Raw genomic sequence first — 17,943 nt, 5'->3', positions numbered from 1 at the left:
TAAATAGTGGACAGCACACACGAGATAACATAGAAAGTAGCATGACCTAAAAATAAAAATAACGCACAGTTATGTATTATTCAGCTCGCTCTGACAGACACAAGAAAACGCACATTGCAAATACAGGTGCTCACAAAAATATTCGGAACGCCAGACGGGCAGGTGCTGGTCGGCTTAGCGAGAGGGCGATCGCTCCACAATGTTTATAATGGCGTTGCCTTGAGCCAAAAGGCTAGCGTTAGGTTTTCCTGAGCACTTGGCAAGCAGTTTTACAATCACGCATCATAAGTAGACTGTCCTGTCTGAATAGTGATGACGAAAAGATAAATATTGGCAGACGGAACAAACGATAAACGGGGATTCGCTTTTCACATTGAATGCCATGGAGTTACGAGTGATTCTCGTCCACAATGCAGCAACGACGCAGTCGACCCCATTTTGGAATTTTGTTCGTGACTTCATCGCGACACCATCGAAGGAGGCCATCAAATGTCATCACCCGAAACCCATCCTGCTGCCTGTAGGAGAGGTAAGTGTGCGCGGACTTCTTTCAGCAATCCTCCAGCGCGTTGCAAGTGCATGCTGGCATTGTACAAATGTCCTTTAGTGCCGAAGCTGTAGGTTTAGTACGAATAATGCCGTTCGTGAAGGCATCAGGTTGTCTTAATACCAGTGCACTTCTAGAAAGAGTGCTTTTTGTTCACCAATGGCATTGGGATGTGTCTCTTGCGGGGCTAAGTTTTGCTTTAAGAACGTAAAGTTCCAGACAGGCAACACATTCAATCAAAATAAAATACAACTGGCCATCTATAGTAATAGTAATTGTTGAAGCTGGTGAACCAGAATATGATTATGAAAAGCCCTGTAGTGGAGGGTTCCGGAAATTTCTACCACATGGGTTTTTTTAATTCGCGTGAACCTAAATCTAAGTACTTGGGCCTCAAGAATTTTCGCCTCCATAAGAAACACAGCCACCACAGCACTATAACCAACAGACCACCGCAGCGGGTACATCTCATCACCGAAGCACAGCCTCGGCATGGCATCTATTCTGTCTTGTCCATCTGTCCTTACGTATTCTGTCTCCATAAAATTCGGTCCACTTTAGTGTAGGTAGTTACTTCGAATATTTTTACGAAAGTTTAAAATAAGTATGTCGTACTGGCAATCACTATTTAGACTAGAAAACATGTGAAAGCTTCTTTACCTTGCTAAACACGGTTCATACTAGGAGGTCGCGTGTACGTATATTACTGGAGGAGATTTAAAAAATTGCTTGAGTTGAAGCTCTCGTAATACTTTGCCAGCAGTAGTGAAGCCAGATTTTGCGCGCCAAAGACCTAGAAGCATGCTATTTTTTGGTGGTGCTTACTTAGAAATTATGTGGCTTTGATCTGTTAGTCTAAAGGCTACGTTAATTATAAATTAAAAGGTAGTTATTTTCGATAAAACAATACATAAAGAAGACTATCGAATTGACCTCCAATAAAATTTGCCTTGAATTCAAGGCTTACTAAATAAAACTAGTATCATAAAGACACCCTTCGAGCACTAACTGAGCCAAAAAAGTTGCCAGGCTGAACTCGTTGGGCGTCCTAGGAAAGCGCTCCAATTTAATCGCCGAACGCCAACAGCTCATCATGCCGCTATCAATAAATAGCAGCCACAGCCGTCATTATACGGTGAGTATGGCTTCACTCCTGGGCAGTAATTTCCACTCCAGCAATTTGTTTTCAGCCTCCTTTATGTTACTGCGTCTATTAGGAGATGTGCTGCTAGTGGCTTATATACAAAAACTATGATGACACGCCCCCTGTAGTCATTACGGTACTGCTCAAATAGGAAGCTCCGTCAATTGCAGCGACGCTGCCATGTTTTTCACTATGCTCAAGCCTTACTTCTAACAATGTCCACCACACGAATTTATCTTCACTGAGGGCGTAGCCTGTCATGACGCAGCATAAAGATGGTAATTCAATATCTTTTATAATTTACGTTAAGGTGACGGGGTGGGGGGAGGCGGTACATTAGTCACTATAGTAATTTGACATTAAGAACGTTCTTCTAATGTGACAACTTGGTACCTGTAATCTTTGATAATGACGTTACGCTATTGATTTTTTTAAAAGTGTGTGTCGTTGCAACTGCTTATTTTTTCCGTCCACCTTCAGATGAACTTTCCATATCCTTGGGTGACCACCATCGTTCCTACTCAAATTCTGAAAGTCGGACAGCTGTATATTCTTGGTGCGCCTGGAGAGTTTACGTAAGTGTCCAAAACGCTGGTCTTCTTAACTAAGCTCCGCAAGCGGAAAACTATGTTCCCCGCCAACTCTGACCAAGAATTAAAAAAAAAGCACGCGTACAACGAAACCCTATTCATTGTATATCAGTGGTAGTCACGTGAGCTTGCACTCGTATTTTTTATGTCTATGCGCTAATTAATAAATTACTTTAATTAACAAACTTATTTACTCCTACTCGAATAGGTAAAATTGTGACTCCATGTTATGTTTCGCCTCAAATAACCCTCAAATAACTCAAACCTGCCTCGTTGTTCTTTCCAAAAAAAAAAAAACAAGCATGCGAAACACGTGAAGTATGATGTGAGCGCTTCCAAACATTCCTTAGTTGATACACAGCTGCATTCCTTAATTGTACAGTGTCTCACGCCATTTAATAAACGCACATCAAAAGACACTGCTTACGCATCTATCTCCAATCTTGATGCCTTATACAATAAGGTGACGAATAAACCCAGCCGTGTGTCAACTAAAGAACGCTTGGAAGTGCTCGAGTAGCGGCGCACGTGCTATACTTCCCATGTTTGGCGCGCTTTTTTTTCTCAAAAGCAAAACAAAACAACTACGCATGTTTCAGCAAAAGATACATACTTGACTCAGTATTTATTTGAGGCGAGCTACAGAATCGTTGATATGCGAAGCACGAATGAGGAAAGTTGATATGTAACTTTAAAATCAGCACAACGTTATGAATCGAACATAAATAATGCCGTCCATGACTTACATGTCATGATTATCATTATTGGACGTGTCATTTACCTTCTTCGTGTGTTCATGTAACGTAATACCAAATTTGGTGTATGTGAAGCTAGCGAAATGGCCGCGAGCGCATCATCAGCGTGGCATTTAGTCATGTTGTTACATGAAACGCATGTCATAATTATCAAGTTTGCGCCAGTCTTATACCTTCGTGATCCATCGACGTTACGTAACACCAAATTTCGTATATGTGAAGCTAGCGAAACGGCCACGAGTGCACCATGAGCGTGGCATGTAGTCATGTTCTTACATGACACGCATCTCTTGATTATCATGTTTGCAACAGTCATGTACCTTCGTCATTCATTCCCGTCCCGCAATACCACATTTAGTAAATGTGAAGCTAGCAAAGCGACCGCGAACGCACCATGAGCGTGGCATATGTAGGCATGCTTACATGACATGCATATCATGATTTTCACGTTAGGGCCTGTCGCTTATGTTCGCCATGCAGTCATGTCATACCATTCCAGTTTTGCAATATGGCATGGCAACGAAAACACCACAAGAGCGGCAATACCATGAAATTCAGATCACGACATTCATGACATACATGTCAGGATTGTCATGTTATGACTAGACACTTATGTTTGTCATACAGTCATTTTGTGCCATACCAGTTTTCGTATCGATACCATTATCGAAATGGCAAGGAGAGTTATAGGTCGTAGATAGACAGACAGACAGACAGACAGACAGACAGACAGACAGACAGACGGACGGACGGACGGACGGACGGACGGACGGATATACGGATAGATGGATATACGGATAGATGGATATACGGATAGATGGATATACGGATAGATGGATATACGGATAGATGGATATACGGATAGATGGATATACGGATAGATGGATATACGGATAGATGGATGGATGGATAGATGGATAGATAGATGGATAGATAGATAGATAGATAAATAGATAGATAGATAGATACGCTCAAGGTTGCCGAAGTTCGCCAAGAAATGCTTCACATTTATTAATTATTCAGCGTTTAGTCACAAAAAAATACAGGATGTACACACGACTACTACTAATATACAGCAGGGTAGGTGGGAGTTTCCTAGAGCACATGTCTTGGAGCTAGTTAGCTGGCACCACATGACACTAATCTTAAGTGAACTACAGGAAATACATTGATACGTTATTGAAAGTACGAAGGTGGGGGGGGGGGACACGAAAATGCATTGTAACGTCAATGACACCGAAAGTGTTAAAACTCAATGATCCATATCTTGAATTATGTTCTCGAATATATGAGCTATGTATGCCATAAATTGTACGTATTTTTCTAACACAATAATTTCCCTGAAGTCGATATTAAAACACTTATAGAACGAGTTGATGTGAATTGGTCATGGCAATGTCATTTCAGCCGTGGCAAAGTGTTCTCACCTCAATAACCTCCTGTGCGTATATATATATATATATATATATATATATATATATATATATATATATATATATAGATATATATATATATATAGGTATTTATATATAGGTATATATATAGGTATATATATATAGGTATGGGATACATATGGCACGACGGGAGCGTTGTCAACAAGGATAAATATATTTATTTCCCAACAGTTCTGGTTCCTCCTCCCTTCATCAGAGGATGAGTTATACTCATCCCCTGATGAAGGGAGGACCCTTCCCGGAACTGTTGGGAAATATATTTATCCTTGTTGACAACGCTCCCGTTGTGCCATTTCCCATACCTTCACGAAGACTAACTGGCCCATTGAATTATTACTCCCACAATATATATATATATATATATATATATATATATACGGTATTGGCGTGGTGTCTTTTATAATACTTTGTCTCTACAATTCTTTACTGCAGCACCATGTCTGGAAGACGACTTCGCGCTACCGTCGAAAAGGTACTTGACTGTTTGCAATCCTTTATTTTTTCATGTGGTATGTTCTTGATTTGTTGTGAAATGGCGTGTACACGAAGAGTACATTTTGGTGAGTAAAGTGGTCTTAATAACGTACTTTCCCTCTGAGACATCAAGCGAGCTGCTGAAGCACCTCCCTTCATACTGCATTGCATTTCTTTACTTCACGATCCGTCGCCTTCCTTTGTGGAATTGGCTTGCGCGTCATATAACGCGAAAGCTTGCAATTGCTTATCGTAGCCTCAGGCGCATCGTATGCATTGACCGCGGGTCGCTCGGCCACGTTAGTAGTTTACGAAGGGAGAGAAATGTCCACGACCAGCGAAAGAGCTCAGTTATTGCTAGAGTCGCCACTGTAGAAGACGACTATAGAACAGCTACTATTGAACATATAACGAAAGCATTGACTCAGTGTTTTGTTTACAGCTGCCGATGCGGCATTCTTGAGAGGCGAAGTGTAGCTCGTGGCCTAACTTTAAGGTGCATGCTAGCTAATGAATTGTGGTCAAGGTTATACCAGGAGTACTGTGTGATACGAATGATGTATAGTTATAATGCAGCAGGGTGCGTGCGAAACATGTGATCGGCCTAAACATCACGAATATGAGGAAAATGTAAATGTTTTATTTGTGTCTACATTTTGAAGTCGGCAATATATTCCGTGCAGGTAATTACTGAAACTGTGGAGATGCAACTTGTTGTTGAATCACAGTTCGATCGCACGACGAGACATCATCGTGTCACCGCTGCATAGTTGTCGCAGCGCATCCAACGATATTCATCGATGAGCATATTATGGTTATCCCGTCTGCTTTTTTTGAAATGAATTTTCGCATAAATTTTTGCTCAGGTGGTGAGGATGAAAGACCCAGAATCCATGGTCGTGTTGGCTGGCCTGTCCAATACATACACGCATTACGTGGCTACTTACGAAGAGTACCAGGTACGTTGTCTCGTATGAAGACAGAATGCTATAGCTATAGCGTGCGGACATCCGCAGAGAGTAACAGAAACTGAGATTAGGCAAAATGTTATAGCGAACACATGGTAGGTCATAACTACTGAACCTGCAAGTTTCTTGCATCAACAGCATCATCAGAATAACGCCGTCAGAAAGTTTTGTCAAATGGTGTTGATTCAGACTTATGCAGTGCGCACCTTTTGTAAACATTTGTTTTGAAATAGAAAGGGAAACATTTTTGCATGTTCAAAAAATAGCTATATGCTAAGATGGCTCTGATCGTTTAAGCTGTTGTACTGTTTTTCTTGTTTTTTTCAGTCTCTGTGTTTTCAACCTCGACCAATTTTTTATAGCCGTTCGGAAGTTGATGTTGTTACACTCCAGACGCCCAGCTCTTTCAGCCAAGTAAAAGTACCCTGTCTAGAAAACCACGCGGTCATGATAATAATAACTGGCTATTGACAAGTACGACTCAAAATCGAGAACGCAAGCAATATTTTTGGCTGCATCTGTAACCCGCTCATCTCTTTACTTTATTTTACAATGAGTTACTTTTCTTAATTTTAATGGAAAATATTGCAGTTTACGTGACAGGCATGGATGCTCCGACCACTAAAGAAAACACCAAGAGTGTTTATGGCATTGTCGCTAGAATGAACAACACAATTTTTGTACACACATAAATGTTTTGTGGCAGGGGCGAATCAATGAATGCGATGGCAACAAACTGGAATGCCTTACGAACAAAGGCTAGCAGCTCACTCTTTTAGCTCATGGCCGCTGCAGCAAACTAAGTCACCTTCGTACGGGCTATGGCTTCAACGCAAACTTCGCGGCGAAAGCACAAGCTATGAGCCAGTTATGACTGGCTCATAACAGTTATGAGCAATTTCGGGAACCTCCCTGAAAGGACAGGCGCATGAGCACGAACCACCGCACACTCTAGGTCTATAAGTGCCGGACAGGAGGTGAGCAAACCGGATCCGGCGAAAGACGAGCTGGACAACGCAATTTAAAGCGCGCACTTTGGCCCTTTCCCCATCTCACTGGTGATGGCAAACAAGCCCATAATACGCTGACGAACCTCGCAGATATGCGTATCACCGACGGCAATGTTGTATATAAGTACCCGTTAGAGGGCTGACGGACGAATTTTTTTGTGGTGAAGTTGTTTATTACGTCGCGCTGCGGAGCAAGGGGTAGCACGCTCGAATCCTCGTCGTGCGCTTCGGAGTTTTTTTTTTCGGATCTGTTTTCTTAGCGAGTTCTTATTGTGATAGCAATTATATGGACACTCTCAGCTGGATTTTACCGCCGGCGTGGGGGTCGGCGTCATTCACCGTATATGTATACGTATCTATCTATATGAAAATGCAAGGAAGAAAAATAATTCAGATAAATCACAGCATATTCATGGACTGAATGATGATGAGTGGGGCGAAGTGTTCGTATCTACGTTCGGGCATCCATCCATCCATCCAACTGTGGGTCGATCTGTCCGTCTGTGCGTCTGTCTGTCCGTCTGTCCGTCTGTCTAGTGAACACTGCAACTACCACCATTTCGCATCTTTTCATCATATATTGATTATGTACAGCCCCGCCGCGGTGGTCTAGTGGCTAAGGTACTCGGCTGCTGACCCGCAGGGCGCGGGTTCGAATCCCGGCTGCGGCGGCTGCATTTCCGATGGAGGTGGAAATGTTGTAGGCCCGTGTGCTCAGATTTGGGTGCACGTTAAAGAACCCCAGGTGGTCTAAATTTCCGGAGCCCTCCACTACGGCGTCTCTCATAATCATATTGCCACATGGTTTGCTTGGGTGAGATCGAAGTGTGAAAGAAGACAAAGACGATCTCTCTGAGCTGCTGCTTGAGTAGTCGACTAAACGAGCCCATTTTTTATCAAGTTTGTCGAGAGTAACGTGACAAGACTGGTGGAGTTGCTGGGTACAACGTCTTGCAATCCACCCGATGCCCAAGACCCCGTCCAGCAGCCGGAACACAAGCCCTGCACCCGTGGACACTCCTGTTCATAGAGTAAGCCGCCGCCAACGAGGCCTACCGCCCGAGACACCAACCACTGACGCAGCGACTATGACTTCACCACAAGATCCCATGCAAGCTCCGACACCTTCCACGCCGATCTACTGCACCGTCCAGAACCCGCTCATGCCTAGCCCCTTTCACGGAGCGCAGCATGAAGATGTTGACGACTGGCTGAGTGAGTTCGAACGTGTCGCAGCGATCAATTACTGGGATGATGCCGCGAAGCTCCGGAACGTGTACACGTGCCTAAAAGACGGTGCCAAGACGTGGTTTTTGAACAGGGATGATGTTCTGACATCTTGGCGCGAGTTCCAGCGTCGCCTCCTGGAGACCTACAGGAGTCCCGACCGCCGCGAACGGGCGGAGCGTGCACTTCAATCACGCATCCAGATGCCCAACGAGACCGTCTCGATGTACGTCGAGGACATGACACGGCTTTTTAAGCGAGCGGATCCTGCTATGGCAGAAGAAAAAAAGTTGCGCCACCTCATGCGTGGTGTGAAGGAACAACTTTTTGCTGGTTTGGTGCGTAGTCCCCCCAAAAGTGTTGCTGAGTTCCTTACTGAAGCGGCAACAATGGAGCGAGTACTGCACCAACGGTCTGCCCAGTTTGACCGTCAAGTGAATGCTGCCTCAACTCCCGAGATTTTCGCCACCCCTGGGAGCAAGAGCCCCGAATGGATTCGCGAGATCATTCGATCTGTCGTCCGGGAAGAAATGGAAAAGATGTACGGGACAAGGCAAATCGATGTTGGTTCTATCACCAGTGTCATCCGCGACGAGGTCCAGCAGGTGCTGCACGCCCATCGTTTTCCGCCCACGTCGGTTGATTTGGAAACGGCTCCTGTGTCTACTGACAGTCGCCGTCGTACGTACGCGGAAGCCTTGCGATCTGCCACTCCTCTTTCGGGTCAAGGAGTCCCGATCCAGCCAGTGCCGCACGTCCCGATCCAGACAGTGCCGCACGTCCCGATCCAGACAATGCCATACGTCCCGATCCAGACAATGATGCCGTCAGTCGCGATTCAGTCAGCGCACGCTGATTTGGACATCGATAGTCGCCGTACACCGACGCGCAAGTCTGATCTCTGGCGTACGCCAGACAGACGACCCCTCTGCTATCATTGCGGTGAGGCTGGTCACATTTACCGCGAATGCCCATACCGGCAACTTGGACTGCGCGGATTTTCCGTCAATTCCCCTCGTCCCCGAATTGGTCAAAGGCCAAGGGATATCGAAGAATATCTCGCGCAACAGCGTGCACCCTTTACACGACGGCAATCGCGGTCACCATCTCCGAGGAGACCCGCAGCCACTGGGCCACATTTTGGGGTGACGGCACGGGAACGCTCCCCGAGCCCTCGTCGGGAAAACTGAAGGCAGCGGCCTTCGGGGGCAAGGTCGCTGGGACTCAAAGTGCGGAAGACCTCCCATCGATGCTTGCACGCAGCGCCGAAGGCATTTCGTCAGAGAATAATCGCAGTGCCGAAGAAACGCCGACATCCGCATCTGAACTTAGTGACCGCGTGTCGCTCGACATACCTGTGCTGGTTGACGGTCTTCAGGTCAGTGCATTGGTAGACACTGGTGCAGACTATTCGATCATCAGCGGGAGGCTAGCGAAAGATCTCAGGAAAGTGATCACGCCGTGGAATGGAACGCGAATTCGAACAGCTGGAGGACACGTTGTAACACCGCTGGGTCGCTGTACCGCAAGAGTGAAAATTCGTGCGTCAACGTTTGTGCTCAGCTGCCTCGTTCTTCCCGACTGTTCGCGTCAGCTGATTATCGGCATGGACTTCCTTCGGGAATACGGTGCCATCATAAATCTCCGTGAGCGCATCGTGACCTTCTCGACTCAAGGCGCAACAGATCGAGACGCAGATAACTGCCGTAGACTTGCGCTGCGTGTTGCTGACGACAGTGTGACGCTGCCACCTCGAGCAACTGTTCCCATCGAAGTCACTTGTGAAGACTTCCAAGACGGCGACGTGGTGGCTGAAAGCAACTTATCACTTCTGCTGCTCCAAGGTGTATGCGCCGCCCGAAGTGTTGTGCGCGTCCGTGACGGACATTCAACGATACTAGCTACGAACTTCAATTACGAGCACCGGCATCTTTTCCGTGGAACCACCCTAGCTTATGGAGAACCTGTTGCCGACGTCACGGAGTGCTTCGCGTCCGAGGAAACGCATGGGGATAAGGAATTTCTAGACCACATCGACATAAATTCCACGCTGTCAGACGAAAGAAAGGCTGCACTTCACGACCTTTTAAGTGAGTTTAGATATTGCTTCGCCTCTTCTTCTAAAGTCCGTCAAACGCACCTCACGAAGCATCGAATTATTACCGACGATGACGTCCGCCCCATCCGGCAGCAGCCTTATCGCGTTTCTGCCAAAGAACGCGAGGCTATCCAGACACAAGTAAAAGAGATGCTCGCTGACGGGATTATTCAACCATCCAGCAGCGCTTGGTCCTCGCCAGTCGTTCTAGTAAAGAAAAAAGACGGAACGCTGCGATTCTGTATTGACTACAGGAAGCTTAATAGCGTCACAAAAAAGGACGTCTACCCGCTTCCACGAGTAGACGACTCCCTCGACAGGTTACGACGTGCGAAGTATTTTTCGTCCATCGATCTAAAGAGTGGCTATTGGCAAATTGAAGTGGATGAACGAGACCGAGAAAAAACCGCGTTTGTGACTCCAGACGGACTTTACGAATTCCGAGTTCTTCCCTTCGGCCTCTGTTCTGCACCAGCCACTTTTCAGAGGATGATGGACACAGTTCTCGCTGGCTTGAAGTGGCAAAGCTGCCTTGTCTACCTCGATGATGTGGTCATCTTTTCCGAGAGCTTTGAAGAACATCTGAAGCGTCTGAGAAAGGTTCTGGAAGCCATTCGCACAGCTGAACTTACGCTGAAACCCCAAAAATGCCATTTCGGCTATGAAGAGCTGAAATTTCTGGGACATGTCATTAGTGCAGATGGAGTGCGACCTGATCCAGACAAAACTGCTGCTGTCGCCGCCTTCCCTGTCGCATCAGATAAAAGAGCAGTACGCCGTTTCCTCGGCTTGTGCGCGTATTATCGCCGATTTATCGCCAACTTCTCTAAGATAGCTGAACCTCTTACGCGACTCACCCGAGATGACGTACCCTTTACTTGGGGCGCAGAACAAGATACAGCGTTCACAGAGTTACGACAGAGAATGCAAACAGCCCCTGTTCTTGCCCATTTTGATGAGGACGCTGCTACAGAAATTCATACAGATGCCAGCAACGTCGGACTTGGCGCTGTCCTTGTACAACGGCACGGCGGCGTTGAGCATGTGATAGCTTACGCCAGTCGTACTCTTTCTCGAGCTGAGACCAACTATTCTACGTCAGAAAAAGAATGCCTCGCAGTCGTGTGGGCGACGACCAAATTTCGGCCTTACCTCTATGGTCGTCCCTTCAAAGTGGTGACTGACCACCACTCGCTCTGCTGGCTGGCAAATCTCAGAGATCCATCCGGCCGTCTCGCACGGTGGAGTTTGCGTTTGCAGGAGTTTGACATTACGATTGTGTACAGGTCAGGGCGCAAACACGAAGACGCCGACGCGCTTTCTCGAGCACCTGTGGGGAACGCTGTCAGGGGCTCCGAAGATGAAGATGCCTTTCTCGGAGCAGTTAGCGACTCTGAATTTATGTCAAAGCAGCGGGCAGACGATGAACTACGCCCAGTCATTGATTCCCTGGAAGGCCGCAACTCTCAGGTCCCTCAACACATTGCTCGCGAACTGTCCTCTTTTTGTCTAAGAAGAGGCATTCTTTACAAGAAAAACGCCCGTGGTAGCGACAAGGCCTTCCTACTCGTTGTTCCTACCGACATGCGTGATGAAATCCTCCTGGCGTGCCACGACGAGCCCACGTCAGGACATTTGGGCTATTCGCGAACTCTCGCCCGAGTACGCCAACAGTATTACTGGCCGCGACTATCAACTAGTGTACATCGATATGTGAAAGGCTGCCGTGAGTGCCAGCGCCGCAAGACTCCGCCTGTGAGACCCGCGGGCCTGCTCCAGCCGATCGCACCACCACGGACACCGTTTGACCTCGTGGGAATGGACCTTCTCGGGCCCTTCCCTTTGTCGTCCTCTGGGAACAAATGGATTATAGTTGCGACAGATTATCTTACGCGTTACGCTGAAACAAAAGCGTTACCCCGTGGCGCGGCCTCTGAAGTCGCGCAGTTCTTCGTGCACCAAATCGTCCTACGGCATGGTGCCCCGTCATGCGTGATTACGGACAGAGGGACGTCGTTTACAGCACGAATGATGGAGGACATTTTTAAACTGAGCTGCACAAGTCATCGAAAAACAACGGCTTATCATCCGCAATCCAATGGACTGACAGAGAGGCTTAACAAGACCATAGCGGACATGCTGTCAATGTACGTGGACGTACAACATAAAACCTGGGACGAGATTCTCCCATACATCACGTTTGCTTATAATACGGCAACGCAAGAAACAACGCGATTTCCGCCTTTCCGACTTGTTTACGGACGCAACGTGCGAACCATGCTCGATGCTATGCTTCCGTGCAACGAAAGCAATGAACTTGCTCAAGATGCTGAGCAATACACTCAATACGCCGAAGAAGCTCGTCAGCTAGCTCGCATAAACACCAGTCACCAACAAGATGCAGACGCACGACGTTACAACCTCCGCCATCGAAATGTCACCTACCACCCTGGGGACCGAGTGTGGGTGTGGATCCCTGTCCGGCGACCAGGCTTATCCGAAAAACTCCTAAGCCGTTATTTTGGACCGTACAAGGTTCTTAGGCGGATCACAGATCTTACCTACGAGGTATTTCCGGACGGCGCAGCGTCTTCTCGTCGACAGCTTCGGCCCGAAACCGTGCATGTCCTTCGGCTGAAGCCCTACTTCACACAGTAGCCCTTGTTGTTTCACGTGCTACGACATGCCGTGACATTGCGTTGCTGCTGGTGTTTGTGTTCTCGTGTGTTTTTATGCCCTTTCTTTTTGCGCTTGGCAGAAGCGTTGGCGAAACTTCCTCATTTGCGCTGCGAGTAGTGGCACTCTCCCTCTTTTGGTTCTCTATATCTGCGTGTGTATACCTTCATTTTTTTTTTATTTACGAGCATCGAGTCGATGCTTTCAAAGGGGGGGACTATTGCCACATGGTTTGCTTGGGTGAGATCGAAGTGTGAAAGAAGACAAAGACGATCTCTCTGAGCTGCTGCTTGAGTAGTCGACTAAACGAGCCCATTTTTTATCAAGTTTGTCGAGAGTAACGTGACAATATAGTGGTTTTGGGACGTTAAACTCCACATATCATATCATTGATTATGTACATGTACCACCATCTAGTGCACTTTCAAAGAAGAATCTTTTCACCATATATTAAATGGATGGATGGATGGATGGATATGGCTGTACCCTTTAGATCGGGCGGTGGCTAACGCCACCAAGCCGTAATTCTTAGTGAACCAAAAACTAGATTTATTTTTTTTCCTTTAAATAGTGAGGTTGAGAACTCGTACTTTGGGTTTAATTTTCACTCGTGCCTTCACTTTAGCCACCAATCAGATAACCTCCTTCTAATTAACTCTACCCGCTTAAAGTATCTTTTGCCCTCCCGGTCCCTAAACCCCAGTGCTTTGAAAAACTCTGCGCCATCATCCTGAACTGTAGGTTGAAGCTTTTTACAGAACATTATCAAGTGTTCGGCAGTTTCCTCCTCCTCTCCACACGCACTGTATACCGTGTCTACCCCTTCGTATTCGGCCCGATATGTCTTGGTTCGCAATACTCCCGTCCTGGCCTCAAACAGTAGGGAACTACCCCGAGTATCATCCTAGATTCCTTCTTTGGAAATTTCCTGCTTAAAAGTTTGATAGATCTCTAGTGCGGACTTCTTTATCATGCCAATTCTCTCCGTATCGGTCTTCGTTTCCTTCAGTTTCTTCTTAACCAACAGTTCTTTTCTGTTTGGCCCCCTGCTGTTTTCTAAGTATTTACCGGTCAATTTCCTGGTTCCCTTCCTCCACTTTGTATCGGCATTTTTCATGTACAAGTAGCTGAAAACCTTTCCAGTCCAACGCTCCTCCCCCATTTCTCTCAATCGCTTCTCAAATTTTATCTGGCTGCTAGCTTCCCTGCACTCAAATTATGTTCATTCTATATCCACTTTTACTCCCTGATTTGGTGTATTCCCGTGAGCTCCTAAGGCAAGCCTACCTATTTTACGTTGCTAAATTTCTAATCTTGCTTGAACTTCTTATCTCATGCACAACACCGCATTGCCGAACGTCAGACCAGGAACCATGACCCTTTCTATATTCCTCTCACAATATCATACCTAATGTAATTCTACAGTGCCCTGTTTTGCATCACTTCTGCATTCCCGTTACCTTTAGTCGTCCCGTATATTTCGCGTTCCTTTAGGTACTCGATCCTATTGCTTATCAATACCACTTCCCCTTTTAGTCATAAATGTTCCTTGCACTCCTGCTTGACCCTTTGCCAGTCTGTACTTTTACGAATGAGTGCCCCAATACCACCCCCCTTTCTGCTGTCTTCTGTTCTATTACAATATTTCCACGCGTAGTCCAGATTGTTAGGATGTTGTTCCATGTCCCTCAGATGTGTTTCTACAAAACTGTATACCACCGGCCTCTCCTCCCTTAGCTGTTCTTCTATCTCTCCCACTTCAGCTTGTTCCTGCCACCCTTAGCCAGCCTGTTCCTGCCATTGATTATATACAAATACCACCATCTAGCGTACATTCTAAGAACTGAACTCCCCTGTGGCACATACCCGAGAGAGGTGGTTATTACAGAGGACGATCGGGTGACGCCTTAAAGAGCTTAGCCCCTAAAAGACTTCGGCGCACGCCATCGAAAATCCGACTTCTTGCGCGTGAGTGCGCGGCGTTAGCCACTGAGGTAAGAAGGAACACCTACTGAGTGATTCCACGAGAGATAAACACAGGTTGAAAAGCTGATATTTTAGATTTGACTGTTTATTTTATATTTTATGCACATACCACCTTGTAGCCTGAAAGCGACATTCATTATTCTATTAACTGCATAAGTGAGGAGCAAAAATATCGAGCCTAATTTGTACAGAGGGACCAGGTCCTTCTCTTTTCAATTTCGAAAGTTAACGACAATATAGAAACCCAAATATTAGTCTAATGAAGACGATTTTTTTAGTAAATGTACATGTAATGAAGAATGAAGCAGCATTGTTTGAAAATTGTATGCTGAAGCAAAGTGTTTCTGAAAATGTCTGAACAGGTGATATTTTTAAAAGTTGCTTCACTTGAAATTTTTTTTCGCTAAAATAAACCAGCTAGTGTTTCATTACTTGGTGACCTATTACAACATAATGTTTACAATATCGCCTGTCAATACCGTTACTGTACTTCGAACACATAATTTTATAAATGGCCTCAAACATGCAAATTCGTCGACAGTAAAGCCTAATGAAAAATCAATATTTAAACACCCCATCATTGATTTGTGGTAAAACCTCGTGAAACGTTTGTCACAGATGATAGAAAAAAATAATAAAAACATATTGCATTATTTTATTTGCTGCGACAATATTACAGGTGGAACTCCCAGCTTTTCGATCATTCACTTGGGCGATAAAAGCATGAGAACTTGGGCTAAAAATGTGGGCTTGAGCTTCTGAGTCGTTTTAAAAGGTCCATACAGGTCCACGCGGAGAGCAGGGGGGGGGGGGGGGGACTCTCGCGCGTGCGCGCGCTTATCTCGGGTGGGGAGAATCGTACCCCACATCGGAACGATTCTGTTGTAGTTACCGTTCGCCCAAATGTCACTGTACTCGCTGCACAGTGTCCGTTTTCAAAAAGGACACACTTGTCAAACACAGCGGAGTGACAACTGAGACGCTTACTCGCATTTATCTGTACCTGTGAGTTTGTTTCGTCCGTCATTCGTGCGTGATAAACGCGGGGAATGTATCGATTGGCTTGCCATTTTGCGCGTGACCTTCCAATTTCTTGCTGTGACTTTGTTAAACATATCTTAAACTGCCCGGAGACTACAAAAACCTTTGAGAGTGTCCATGTAATTGTTATCATAATAGCATTGCTTGGCTAACTGTCTGCAATCAATTCACATAGTTTGTATAGGTTCGTCCAATCGGATAGAAGACATTTGGAGGGTACTTATCCTTTCTATAGCTCTCTTTTTGCGGTATATTTCAAATTGTACACGCTTTCTTTGACCAGTGAAACGTGACAGTTCTATGTTTACTTTTTTAATTTGAAGTTTGCCTTTTTCCCATAATGATTGGCTAAGCTATTTTGAGTTATTCCCACTACTATACCTACCCATCGCATGGTACGAAGAAAACAGCGAAAACCTATCTGGAAATCATGTGTGCAGACTTCTGACGAACAGTTTGGTCGACTTAGGCAAAAGTGTTGGCCCTCAGGTCATGAGATGAAATCCCGGCTTCTACTGCTGCATTTTCGATAGAGCCTGGAGGTGAAAATACTGTGGGTTCAGATTTGAATGCACGTTAAAAAACCCAAGATTGACAAAATTTCTGAAGCCCCCCCCCCCCCCCCCCCCCCCGTCTACGGCGTCTCATATTCATATGGTGGTTTTGGAACGTTAAACCCCGCATTAAAAAGTGATGGGGACAATTAAGCCTCCTTACGTATAATGAATGCGAAAGTAACGCTGAGCACACTGACACACAGATCAGACTGGCTCAGCCAGTGAGGACATGGCATGTTTGGGTGGGCTGACTGTATTAATGTCCATAATACTTTGACTTCCAAGTTACATGGTATTCTCACATGACGTCATCACTTGATCACGCGAATTGCAACTTGAGGTTCTCGATCACATGACATTGTCCCATGTTGGGGTCACTTGGTCATGAGCTTGAACAGGGCAAAGTAAATTTGAGGAGCGCCCGGGCGAGGTTCGTTTTTGAGGTAGGTCAACTGATTTTTTTAATTGGGTGATGCCAGTTTTAGGGGCGGGCCATGCAAATGTTAGGTGTGAGCACAATCATTTTAGGAGCGGACTAAGTCGCTTCTGAAAGCGGATAAATTCGAATTGCGAATCAGAGAAAGTCAGTTGAGACAGTGGGCCAGAAAAATCTTGGGAGTGCCCAGATCGGTTTTGAACTAGGATGAACCAAATTTTCTAATTGGGTGAAGACAATTTTAAGATTGGGTCACCTGAACTCTGGGGATGCGCCAGGTCCTTGTTGAACGTGAACATCAATTGAAGGTTTATCTAGTTTTTGAATTGGTAAAGTAATTTTTGACTGTAACTTAAATTGTACCTAATTAAAAAACTTGCAAGTACTTGTTTGGTCCCATTGCCTAGCTTGTTAGTAGTGGGTATGGGTAGGCCACTCAGGTGTCAGGGGTACGCCACCTAAACGTTTGAGGTTGCCCAAGTGAGCTTAGCGCGTGTGGCAGACCAGTTTTGAACATGGGTCAGGTTTTGGATTGGGCAATGTCAACTTTAGGCGCACGCGCCCTAAACTTTGAGTGCATTCAAGCTATTTTAGGAAGTAAGCCGTGTCGGTTCTGAACTTGGGTCAGAGTTTCGAATTGGGCGCCAAAGTTTACGTTTTGTCATCTATTAGTCATGCGAGGTTTCTTGCCATCGAATGTTGATGTGTTGACACCGACGAAGTCCGGGTCTTCTGTTTCATGGGGCATATAATGATTTCGACTTATTGAAGACTTACGAGAGTAGGATTTGGATGTGGAAAGTCGGGGCCTTCTTGTTTGCGCTACCGAATAAATGTCAACTAACTCGCCGAGGGAGTAACGGAACCGTTACTGCTGTTGAACGATGGTTATTCTGAAGCGTGGACGTGGCTAATATGTCTTGAAGTTACATCGTTATTTAAGATTGCAGAAGTGTTTGGTTGCTGTGCACGTGTGGTGA

At 45.8% G+C, this 17,943-nt stretch overlaps 1 protein-coding gene across 1 annotated transcript in view; it reads left to right on the top strand.

Moving 5' to 3' along the window:
* The window catches only part of CDase (neutral ceramidase), a 147,569-nt gene that overhangs the window by 117,664 nt on the left and 11,962 nt on the right, over positions 1-17,943 (top strand). Inside the window, exons 11-14 of the mRNA XM_075878500.1 lie at positions 417-529; positions 2,172-2,266; positions 4,923-4,962; positions 5,831-5,923. Of these exons, the coding sequence (XP_075734615.1) occupies positions 417-529; positions 2,172-2,266; positions 4,923-4,962; positions 5,831-5,923 (341 nt within the window). The remainder of the gene's footprint in view (positions 1-416; positions 530-2,171; positions 2,267-4,922; positions 4,963-5,830; positions 5,924-17,943) is intronic.

The sequence above is a fragment of the Rhipicephalus microplus genome, chromosome X (genome assembly GCF_043290135.1).
Source record: "Rhipicephalus microplus isolate Deutch F79 chromosome X, USDA_Rmic, whole genome shotgun sequence".
NCBI classification, from domain to species: domain Eukaryota; kingdom Metazoa; phylum Arthropoda; class Arachnida; order Ixodida; family Ixodidae; genus Rhipicephalus; species Rhipicephalus microplus.
This window is presented reverse-complemented; position numbering and strand designations above follow the sequence as displayed.